General features: G+C 31.7%; 1 protein-coding gene across 1 annotated transcript in view; it reads left to right on the top strand.

Moving 5' to 3' along the window:
• The first annotated feature begins 1819 nt into the window (after positions 1 to 1819).
• LOC124354223 overlaps positions 1820 to 13024 on the top strand; it is a 45958-nt gene continuing 34753 nt past the window's right edge. The window contains exons 1-6 of the mRNA XM_046804520.1: positions 1820 to 1924; positions 6804 to 6934; positions 8477 to 8644; positions 9172 to 9303; positions 10067 to 10210; positions 12240 to 12352. Coding sequence (XP_046660476.1) covers positions 6824 to 6934; positions 8477 to 8644; positions 9172 to 9303; positions 10067 to 10210; positions 12240 to 12352 — 668 coding nt within the window. The 5' untranslated portion in view covers positions 1820 to 1924; positions 6804 to 6823. The remainder of the gene's footprint in view (positions 1925 to 6803; positions 6935 to 8476; positions 8645 to 9171; positions 9304 to 10066; positions 10211 to 12239; positions 12353 to 13024) is intronic.

The raw sequence follows: 13024 nt of genomic DNA, 5'->3' as shown, positions 1-13024 counted from the left end.
CACTATCTTAATACCTCGGTCGTGCTCCAGGATGACCTAATTTCACATTGTGGTTTACTTCCTTGCAAAAGGTTGTCATCTAATCATGGACACTCTTACATCAGTGTGAAACATAAAATACGACACACTGCTTTTTAAATCTAATATCAGCTATGTTCTGTTAACAAAACTCGAACTTAGGATTATATCACATTTTAGCCTATTTAATTTAAATAAAAAAATTTATCTAACTAAAATTAGCAATTTTAATGTAATCATAACTAAGTCCAAAACATTTAATTTTACTGTTATTAGCAGAAAAAACATTACCCGAATTAGGTAATATTTTACTAACAAATTTCTTAAAAGCTAAATATTCATAAACATTTCACATTTTACCAGTCTGAAGGCTTCAGTATTTCACAAACATTAGGTTTTAAATTTATTATAAGCCATGGCTTAAATTACTACGATATTTTTTAATAGTTACATTTTATTTATTACTATTTCCTGTGTATACAACTTATTAAAATAGTGCTTTTATTTCTTAACCTGAAGTTCCCATAGTTTTATAATCTCAGGATCGTACTTTTGATAGACATATTACTAGACATAAATTTACTTATATGATTTTGTTTCTGGGGAGTATTAACTCTAGTGTTGAAAGGATTTATTACTCATATGTTTACAAGTGTTTAACTTGCTATAATAATGTTTCGTGGTGTTCTAACCGTCTCATTTTAACAACTTGAGTCCTACCATTTTATAGTGTACTAGATCAAATTACAATGGCGTATAAAAAAATGACCAGTATAGTTGGCAAAATGTCTATTCGGTAGTACATAGAAGTGTACGCTAATAAAAAAATCTTACCCTTTTCACTCTGGTGCAAGATATTGGCAACTTGCCAGGTACAAATATCACTGACGCGTTGTAACTGACAATAACCTTATTAAAAAAAACATGTCCCAATCCAAGAACGTAACCAGGAAAAACTTTGGGAGGGTGTTTCCAGACAACATATTTTTCCGTAGTGGACAGATAGTAAGGTCCCATTTTGTTCCTTAAAAAGTTCTTGACCCGTTTCTTTGTTGAGAACGATCTTTCAGCAGTACATGCCAGTAATACTGAATTATTTAAAGAATAATAATAATAATCCTTTTCTAAAAAAGTAATTGAAAATTTAGGGGGAGTCCGGACCCCTCGCTGGCTACGTCCTTGCCCCAACCTTGAACACTTTGTTGTTGGAACCCCCCAGAATTACTACTACAAAAATTCCCACAGTACAAATAAATGTAATATAATACATTCAAAGTTGTCTGTTGGATATCAGTACACCTATAACGGAGATGGGTGTTCAACTCAACCGCGTAAAAAATAACAAGCATTCATGATGATTTATTACATACGTTATAACTTCACAACCGTCCTGCAGGCAAAAGATAAATTATTTTAGCCTTCGGAGTGATAGGCTTCGGTAACGGTAGCCCTCAGCCAATTCCCATGTGTTGACATGCACACCATAGAACTCATTCTTGTATATGTAGAATTAAAGTTTAACGTAAAATTTGAAGTCTTCAGATGTAATCTTTCACGAGATATTTTTCTACATGAAGCACTCAAATTTGAATTTAAAATTAAAAAGTTGAAATTTTAGGAAAGAAATCAAATAAAATCGCAATGATTTAATTTTCGCTTTTTACAAAGTGAAACTGCTGAATAATATAATGGTATTGATAGTCACAACTTACCTATTACTGCAGTGTGTATGGTAATGGTACAAGTTCACATGGTTAATTAATTAAGCTGTGGCAACACTGATCCATTCAACCTTGCAAGAAGCTACAGCTAGCTGCAACTTCAAGTGCTGCCAATGTCAATTTTGGTTGCTGTTTGTGGTGGTGGATGTATAGTCGGCTTCGCCCACATTGACCCAACTCAAAAAGTAAGCAATCTGATATAATTTATGTAAATTGAGAGTTATTTATTTATATTTTGCAAGGGCAGTGTTTTTTAATGTAGTACATTTGTTTTAAATTCTAAAATTTCAGAAATTAATAATATATACGTGGTTTTGTCTTGCTTATATTACACCATATTTGCAGCTTGGATACCATTTTGTCCAGCTTTCCCTCCGCTGAGAAGATGAACTAGTTTGAAAGCCGGTCTAAATAATGAGTATGAACCCCCTAAGTGGAATTATTAATTTTGCGTTCTTCATCGTGAAAAATTAAATGTTACATTTACAATAGATTTTCTTCATGCTATTATGTTTGTCTATTTGTTATTAGAACCAAAACTTTCTTTAAATATTAATAAAAGTCTCTTCACAGGATGAAGAGTGGCTATAATTTAGTCAAGGACAAATTATAGCCTTTGCTTGGAATATGGTTGCTACTAAACAATATCTTGGCTAGTCATATAATTAATGGAGAATTTTAACAATAATAGATCATATAATTTTAGTCAAATAAGTTACAATGTTACTGATATTGGGATATGAAATTGCTAAAAATAGTCTCAGGCTAAATAGGCTACACTAGCATTTATAGATTAGCCTAGACCTAGTTTCCACTCTAAGTGGGGTTTAACAAGAAATGATAATGAGGAATATCTGGGTAATCAATCTGAATGGTTGCTGACATAAATACATTAATGAAACCTCACATAACCAAACTGTCAGACCTAGCCTACCTGAGAATATTGTTTATTACTTAATTGGGTTGTTTATATCAATCTTGACAAACGATATTAAATAATTATAACCATTCAATACGGATTAATTCATTTGATCAATATAATTAACATATCATACAATTCAATCCAACCTAATCTTATAAATTGATTTGGACATGATAGTCAAATTATATCATCTGTATCATAACAATCGTAAACATTTCTTCAGATAATAACCATAATAGACTATTTAACATTTCAATAAGTGGCTTCGTCGAAGTTAAGATGAGAATGAACTTAAGAAAACTATGAAGTTGCTTTAAAAGCGATAGGCTAAATGTTTTTCTTTGCTTCAGGATATTGGTTTGGTGCCGAGAAACCCATTATGTGAACAACCATTGTCACAGACATGAGGAAGACGTATTTTGGGTTGAGTGAATGTAGTTTTGTGCATTTTACCGGCAACTTTAGTCACAGATTTTTAGACCCAGCAACTGATAATTACTAAGACTAGAAAGCTTGTGGAGATCCATGAAATGAGGTTTAAAAATTGGCATTCCAGCATGTCTACTTGCAGATAATCTCTTGAGTATTTGTACAGAAAAGAGCTACAGTTTTCTGGAGTTGATGTTTTCAACCACTTCTTGAAAGCTACCCACAAGAAAACTTTTAAATAGTTCTGCAAATTTCCTATGCTCTGTAAATATTAGTTATGTTGTTTTCATTTTGTTATTATTTATGAGTTTTCCTATTTCCTGTACTAATTGTTTGTTTGATCGTTTTGGTTCCTTTATTATTTATGAGGTATAACTGTTTATATATTTAAATTAAATATTTTAATTTCAAACAAGATTGTTATTATGGCTATAGATACGTTGATATCGTTTGATAGCCCTAGAATTCGCTATACGAATATTATGCATTGATGATTACACTGATAGATGTAAAAAACCGGGTCCACTCATCGTACTGTGCCCTTTAACTGTTGCTTGTTATTGAAGGAAAACTAATGAAAACTCATCTAACTAACTATCTGACTTAACCAATCTACACAAAGTTAGACCAGCCTACCTGAAGTTTAACCATCTGAGTGGCAAATATGCTGTCTATCTTTCTGCGTTAGTACACACTAAGCCTATGAGAGGAGTTCTTAAGAGTAGACCTACACTCGTTATTCAATTGTTTTTAATCAAATGGTTTGATTGTATTATTTTCAGATTGAATGAATAATTTGATATTACAGTTTTAATAACATATTCAATTTCAACTCATGAGTTATAGTAGTTTTTAATGTGAAAAATAAACAGCAAGGAGTAAGAATTTTTTTGAGAATAGTGATGAATATGAGGAAATGTTGTGAGATCATCTCTTAATATTTGTTTTAAATGGTTTCAGTATGTGGGTTTGGCTCAGAATGGTAACATGGTGGCCACCCGACAGGGAAATCGGGAATAAGCCGGGAATTTAACAGACTGGGAAAAAACTGGGGATAAGCTGGGAATTTTATTGATAACCAGGAAAATTTCAGAACTTATAAAAAACCAAGACATAATTTGAAAGCGCCTTGAATCAAGAATTGGTTAATCTTGAAACATGGATCGTGACATTTTTTATGAAGATCGATATATGGTTGCCTCATCTGAAGGTGTAGTAGAGTATATTTTGGTTAGTTCTACACGTATGCTACGGTAAAATACCCCCCCCCCCTTACCAAAAGCACGTAACAGTGCATTGGATAATTTTAAATCGGCCAACCGATCCTTCCGAACTTCAGCACTAAAGAAGCGGTACACATTAAGCGGTAAAGCGGTATTGACTGTGGTACGGGTTTTATGTATTTAAATATTATTCAGTCGTCGAAGTAGAGTCTCTAGACGATGTTGTCCAACTCTTATTCATGAGTGACTCTCTAATAGTAGATAGCACTTGCCTAAAATCTACAGTATTCACCCTATAAACAGTCTCAATAGTTCGGTTCATTGAATAATGTAATATATTTTGACGGTTTTATGAGAGGTGCAACCTGGTTTTTAGAAGACCTTTTGGAGAAGAAATTAGTGGGTGAGCTAAAACAAGTAACGCCAAGAAGGATACATTTGCGTCCAACATGTTGCACAGCAATGACAGAATAAGCTGAGGGCTGAGCTTCAGGAGAAACATTTATTGTCTAGAACTAGCGGCGGATAAGCGGCATCGTGTGGTACCGCTCTGCCGCTCACTTCAGTCTTGACTAGTGTTGAGAATGTAAACAGATGTTTTAGAAAGGTTTGTCGAACCATAGCTGTCAACAACTGTTTAGTGCCAGTTTAATTTGAATTATGAAACGTAAAAACTACAATATTTTCTGAATTCTAAAATATTCCAGGTAACTTTTTCTTCCTAAAAACCTTCCTTGGATTTCAATGGACATTTTACAAAAAGAATTAATCCAATCGGTCCAGCCATTATCAAGATTTGCACTTAGCAACACATTTTGCGATTCTTTTTTGTTTATAAGATTCTGATGAATTTGCAGAAAGATGTCAGGTAAAAAAGATTAAATCATCATTACAAATTAAGACGGAAAGGTCCAAGTACAAAGGCGATTAGTTTTAGTAAATTTAAAAGAAATATATACATTATTTAAGGAAACATTTCCCACAACTTTGGTTTTTTAAAGTTTTGTGAGCTTAGGCCCAAAAACTGTATCCTAGCTGGAAAAAAAAACTTTTTACCTTTTTCTCTTAAAAAGATTACCTATTTCTCTGACAGCAGTGCCGCTCAGTACGAAAAAAAGAAAAAATTTCTATAATTTATGTTTGCATAAAGAAGATTTCAGGAGTTAAAGCCTCATGGCAGTTTTTTGCAACATCTCATGGCAAGAGTGTATGTGATGATCTTGGCGGTAGTGTTAAGCAGTTTTGCCTCTGAGAATATTAACAATATTGATTTAGAGTTCTGTATAATGGAAGATTGTGAAAAAGTTAAAAGATACTTTTTTCCACTTAGTGAATCACAGGTAATTGCACAAAAGTGTCATTCATTTATACCATTTTAAGAAAATCAAATTATTGTTAAGCTTTATTATTTCAGTCAGGATGAATCCCTTGAATGTGAATGGGATGTATAAAACAAAAAAATAACACATATAGGGTAAACTTTTTACACGTATATTCGGGAAAATCTGAATTTTTCTGTCTCTAAAAACTTACCAAATCAAGAAATAATTTTAAAACTCTTTGGATCAGGACCTGATTAATCTCAAAACATTGTATTTTACATGACGTGGTCTGTGAAACTGTGAATAAGGAACGAAATATTCTTTGTTCACGAGCCCTATATAACACCAGTTGATCCAAGGTTGTCTCCAGTAGTGTAGAGGAGTTTAATTTGATTAGTTCTACCCCTGTGTTGAGGCAAGTGCCCAAACACGTAACAATCTATTGGACAATTAAAGTCAGCTGACATCTCAGGCCTCGGTCACTACATGAGTGGTACCTACGTTGTAAGCGGTAAACCGGCAGAGCGGTAGTGGCTGCAATACTTACAGTGTTCGTTTTATTCAGTTGCTGAAATGAGGTCTCCGAATGAAGTTGCCCACCTCTTATTCTTGAATGGAAATTGCATTTTGAAACAACATATGTTTAAAAATTGCATAGGCCTAACATGTACAGTGTTGACCCTGTAAACAGGCTTCGAGGTCGGTTCTGTGAATATTGTCGTCTGCTTTATTGTTTGGAGATGCAACCTGGTTTTTTTTTAGTACATCAGAACATTGTCAGTTGTATTCTACCAGACTACAGAGAAAACTGTAATGTCTGCGATTTGCAGCAGATCAGCGTTCTCCATATGTACAATACAAACATTCAACTTTAACATACACTGCCCCTCATTTACCGCTCATATCGTATCTTAGGCCTTGTTTTGGTCTATTAACAATTGCTCCTTAAATATACACACACAGATGTTCCGATTGGTCCATTATGACACTGGTAGTGTTTAAAAGCAATAGACATTAATAGAGCATGTAATATATGTCAACAAGTATGTCAATTTATTAATAATATTGGTGGTGTTCCAAAAATTTCTTTGTATTTTATCCAAATTTCATAGTTATTTTATAATCATTTTAGTGTCTAGGGATTATTGACTGTATTGTATGGTTTCAGGTGATTGATTATATTTTAAAATGAAAAAGAAGTACACTGAAAACTCCGACGAAGAAAATGAATTTGAAGTAGACGAACCAGAGGAGATTCAAAACAATGCTTCAGATGATGATTGGACTCCTGATAAAGATGTGAGTTTTCATTTGAATATTTTGTTGTGTATGTAATCTTCAATGTGTTTTATTTCATGTAGTTTTATATAAGAACATTTTTGAATTTATAACAATATTCTTGATTTAGAAATAGATAGTGACGAGTCTTTGATTTTCCTAAAAATATTTGAGTCGCTCCAGAGACAGCATCATTTGCTATTATAGTCTATATATAGCTATATTACAGTTACAGTTATTACTCAAACTTCCCAATCTATTTATCAACCTTTGCCCAAGTTATTTTAAACTTGATATTGGAAAAGACAAAGAATACATTTTTCTGGCCTGTGAAGTTACATTGTTGCACAAAATTTTTGAGCAACAAGTAACCCTGACATAGTTGTGTTTTTGAATTCAGAATGCCATGTCAAGTTTTATTGATGGTCATTAGTGCTAGTGTTTTATTTATTTTTTAAAATTATTATTAATGCCTCATTTCTTCTACAGTTACTTACTAATACTAATCTAAATCTACTTTTAAATAAAGTATAGTAGTAGACTATGTTAGGTACAGTTTACAATAGAAATTGTTACTAAACCTCTATAATCAATATATTGCCCTTTGAAAGTGCTTTCCATACTCTTTTGTGAAATTTTTACAGCCCTGAATAGATTTATGGAATTTAAATTTTGTTAAATAAATTGAGCTGAAAAGATCTATAAAATTGAAAAATGTATGTATTTGAAAAATATTTATGTGTGAGTTAGAAACAGAAACACAAGTAAAATGAGAAATGTAGTAAAAGTTTATTTACAATTATTAGCAATATCTGTGCTATGTCATAAATCAATTTAAAACTTCATATATGTGTGATTTTTGAAAAAACTTTCATATTTTAGTTTAAGCATTATAAAAAATATTATTTTACACTTGTTAGGTTTTTGTTTTCCATGTAATTTATGCTCAATGTAATACCTAAGCATAATCTATAAACAAAACCTATGTAGTAGCCAAAATGAGTTACTATTAATTATTGTAGTCTTGGCAACCAGACTGGAAATGGTGTGTAATGACTTATCTTTATGTTACAGTGCACAAAATTGTACAGTTGAATAGTGTCATGATCTGATTGTATAAAAATAATCTAATCTATAATCTAAAATTTCATACAAGCAACTCAATCTACATGGCACGTTACAGAATACTATTATAAGTTCTTACATCAGTCCCAAACAAACACCATATGCCTATAGAATCTAGTATTAAGTAGTAAAACTGTTCTGTGCATAATTTAGGTTAAATTTTAGAAGTTTTATTAAGTTAAAGTACAAAATTTTGTGGAATACCAACATTTTAAAATTGTTACAACAATTTTTAAATAAATGTATTATATTTATTACAACTTTTTTCCTATTTATTGCTTACCAGTTACCAGCTTACTAAAACAATACTAATAAAGAATATTGCGGTGTAGTTATTTCTTTTTATTCTTTAAGTTACAAATGTGTAAAGTATTGTTTATATTTATAATACTTATAGAGTTGGAATAAAAGTAAAATAATATTGTATTGTTTTAATAGACATCAGGCGGTAGAAGGACATCGACAAGGCTCAGAAACATCCCTAAGTCAAGGGCCCCAATAATCGATGCCAGTTCGACGGATGAGGAAGGTTCAGATGAGTCTCAAGGCAAGCGTAAGGCAGGCCGTGGTCGTGGTCGGGGCCGGCAACCAGCAAAGAAACACAAGGTAAGAATTTGAAGTTATTCATACAGACTGGGTCACAGTTCAGTGGATGATGAGAGCTCAAACATTGAGATGACCATAAGGACAGACACTAGCAGGGCTGACAACCAGCCAAGAAACACAAGGTAAGAATTTGAAGTTATTCATACAGACTGGGTCGCAGTTTAGTGGACGATGAGAGCTCAGACAAGCTCTAGGACATGCTTAAGGCAGGATACAAGAAGTGCTGACAATCAATCAAAAAAGCACATGGTAAGAATGTTTTATCACATAAACGGCCTGTGTCATGCAGTTCTGAAACATGTAAAGTGTTAATTTAGTGCAAACAAATTGATGAATGCTGCTGCAGCTTATGGATTTGGTGGGAGCTACAAGTATTGTTGCACATGAAACTATAAGCAATGTAATTGAATATGAATAGGGAAGAATATTGAAACATTCTGGTCATTATGTTAAGTAACAATGATGTTTAAAGTTCATAGATCGTACTATATTTTTGTGACTAAAAGGCGTCATGAATGATTTGGCAGGTATCGTCGACATCGGTTACGAGCACACCCACCAAAGTAAATGAAAGCAAGTCTGTCAGTTCCGACTCAGAGCCAACATCCACGACGACGTACAGCTCCACCGCCTCTCCCATAGTCAACAAAGACTTCACAGTAAGTCTTCTGCTCAGGATATCTGCTGATTAGTTTACAATACATTCAAGGAAGATTTTATAGTATTTCAGTATTAGCTGTATTTTCCAGCTTGTACATCTTTAACAACATTTATTTAACCTTTTTAATATGACATAATTTTATAAGAGTGTCCCCTCAAAAGTTTTGAGGTTAGAGAGTAGTTGTTTTGTTATACTTACAAAACTTAAGTGTGTTTAGCCTCGGAGCACTGTATAACTCTGAAAATAACTTAAAACTAAGAAGTTAAGTTTTGAATCCCAAGTTTTTCAGCTCTGAATTTCATTAGCTATAACATATCTAGCATTAGACCAAGAAATAACAATTATGTAGTAAAAAAAGCAAAAATGTTATGCACACATATTTGAGAAATTAAGGAAATATACAAAAATCAATTACCAATGGCATTGAGTTCCTACTGTCTTATTTGCACTGTCACAGAATCTATTTACACTTTAAATTTGTCAGTAATGCAATTTTTAATATTTGCAGTAACAGTAAGCTTATAAAAATGAGTAGAGACAAAGTTATAATATAACTAAACAGTATACACCTATTGTATTTTGATAAAATATTACAAAATCTTAAAAAAAACCACACCAAAGTAACAAAATTGTGTAACACAGTGTAAATAATTATATTGTCTGTCCAGGATAAAAGGTTAATTTTCTAATCTATTTTTTCACGCAAAAAATTAAAGTCCTGTTTTTAATTTCTTATTTAACAAATTCTTGCCTGGTTTCAGCCTGGTGCATTTGTTGTCCTAAAATCCGATGCAGCTAATCTGGAAGTTGACCCACCACTTTGGAAAATTGATGGAAAGGCACTCTTACAAAAGTACATTCCCTTTCAGCAAGATGGAAAAGTACTTTACAAGAACACGTCAGTGGTAAGTAGGGAAATGAATTACCATAAAAGTTGGGATATCATTTCCTCTTAGATAAAAACACAGCTTTAGTGCTTTCTTATTATAGGAAGTCGACAGCAATAGAATTAATTAATTATATACCTCTATTGCATTTTATTTACTGGCAGTAATTCTTTTCTGAACTGACTCGTTTTGGCTACTAAACATTTTATAAAACTGTTGTCGAACATTACTAAACATTAAATTAACTTAAACATCAGCTATAAAATATATATATAAGAATATTAAAAGGAACAACTAATTTATACGCAAACCCTCAAAATATTTTTTTGTTTAATTTTGTGTCTTTGTAAACTCTATGGCTTGTAATTCTGACAGTCACTGTGGGAGTGTGCCCCTTCCCTCCAATAGTAATATCGATTAATATGCAGAATCTTCTACAATGCTACATAGTATTCTATTTATATTTGTCTAGACGCACATGCAGTCTAGGGGATGACATTGTACTTAGTGTCATTTATACATAATAAGTTTATATAACGTGATGTGATTCGTTGCAGCGGGTAAAAAAGCTATTTGCCAAATATGAGAGCCAATTTATGTATGGGTGCAGATTTCCAATATATTGCAGTAATATAATAAAAATCTAAACTCAAGTATTGAGATACTTACTTTTTTGAAATTTTGTATTTATGTTCCTATTTACATAGGGAACAAAAAAAGTGCATACAAATAAAATAGATCATAAAATTATAATTTTTGTATTTCATCATTTAAAAGATTAAAAATTTTATGTTTTGTATTTTTTTTATGTAAAAACTAACAGATTCTAGAGGCTTAAGTGCATGGCTGTAGGCCGCCCCATAGAAGAAAAAGAACAGATTCTATAATTCAAATAAGTTATAGTCTTCTCCTCTCCCCCTCCTCTACTTAATGAAAGAACATCATCCATTATGTTTATTTTTGAAAGAGTTATGAATTACTTGGTGGAATACTACGCAAATACTATAAGCGTACATGGCTTGAGGGATATGAAGTGTTTTTTTTATAAATGATTGGCATTGATCGTGCCAACCACTCAATTAATTGTTTAGCACTTAAATAGTTACAATACTGAATAGTACTGTGTTTATGTAATATTACTCCAAAAATAATAATAACTTCATTTAATATTATTGTTTAGCTTCTCATAAAAAGATATTTAATAATTTTATATACATTAATTTAATAATAATGCGTCTCATTCTTGGCAAACTGCAAACTATTCAATTGGGGAACAAATCACTTTCCGAGTTCATATTTATACATGGCTTATGCTTAAATTACTTTTAATTTGACCCCCATGTGGGTCTGATGATGTGTTCCCTGAACACGAAAGGCCTCACAAAAATAAAAAGTATACTATTAAAGTGTTTGTTTTAAAATTTATTATTCATTGCAGTGTTCAAGTAATAAAAGTTTCTGTGAGCTGTGAAGGGTACTACAGCACAAGAGTGTGCTGAAATCAAATCTTGTCACCAATTTATAACATCGACTTTTCACTCTATTATCTATTTATCTTTTGTACCTGTATGAATAAAAATGTCACATGTTAAAACCCCATTGAGATTGTACTCAATTTTTTACAAATGTATTTATTCTGCTATTTTCTCATTGTCATCATAGTAAAACCAATGTAAAAATATTGGTTAACTTAGACAAATCCCGTGGACATGCACCATCATTGAACTCGGTGTTATTCATATAAAAATGCATATTCGTGCAAACTTTCAAGTCTATAGGTCAGTTCGTTTTCATGATGTTTTGCGGACAGACAGAAATGAAATTATTTTAGCCTGTCTTGGGATAGGCTTTGCTCATGCTGAGCCAATAAGTACTTTTTAGTTCTCTTCTTAAATTAAAAAGTTTTACTAAAATTATGTTAAGGTTTTGAATTCAAATCGATTGAATACATATTGAGATTGGATTCATCACATGATTTGTAATTCTAGTTGTACGCCTAACTGTTAAAGAATAATAATTTATGAATTTGTGATGTATTGTTTTGCAGTATTCAGGATGGACAATTAATAATAAAGACAACTACTTCCCTGTAGCAGTTATATTCAAGCAGCAGACAAGAAAAGAGCACATTGTAGAATTTCATAGAGACCAAATCAAACAGTGAGTACATTTACATTTAAGCCCTAGGTTAAGGCAGATATATAATTGTATTTAATTATCTAAATCCTGTTTATTCTGATCTAAAATTATATCTGTTTATTCTCAGTTTTGGAACAATAAAAAAGGTTTAGTGCATTATTTTCATATTAATTATACTCAGCACAACCTAAAGAAGTATTCCCAGAAAGGACCATTAGAGTAAGATCAGTAACGTTTGATAGATAAACAAATTCATAGAAAATGTGAGATTTGTATAGAATATTTAAAAGTTTGATAAATATTTTCAGATCCACCAATTTTTTAATGTATATTACAACATTGGACTTTTGAAAAATGTTTTTAATTGACTTGGTTTATAAATAATAATTTAATGAGCGAGTGACTATAACTAAATTGTTATTATTTTCCAATGGTTAAAACATTGAAGTATCTATTTTAGTGGTAACAATAGTTTAGATGAAAGTGTAACATTTTGGTTACTCTATAATAACTGTTTTCGTTTATGGTAAAACAAAGAAATCTGAAATATAGTCTCAAATAAATGTACCTCTACATACTGTTATTTAAATTTTAATTGAATAAAATTCTTATACAATGCCATTTTGTGTACATACAGAAATGTTAATCTAAAGATAAAATATAAAACAGTGTGGAAGTAAACAATTTTTAAGT

The sequence above is a fragment of the Homalodisca vitripennis genome, chromosome 2 (genome assembly GCF_021130785.1).
Source record: "Homalodisca vitripennis isolate AUS2020 chromosome 2, UT_GWSS_2.1, whole genome shotgun sequence".
In the NCBI taxonomy this organism is placed as follows: domain Eukaryota; kingdom Metazoa; phylum Arthropoda; class Insecta; order Hemiptera; family Cicadellidae; genus Homalodisca; species Homalodisca vitripennis.
The sequence above is the reverse complement of the archived record's forward strand: the minus strand, read 5'-3'. Positions and strand labels throughout refer to the sequence as shown.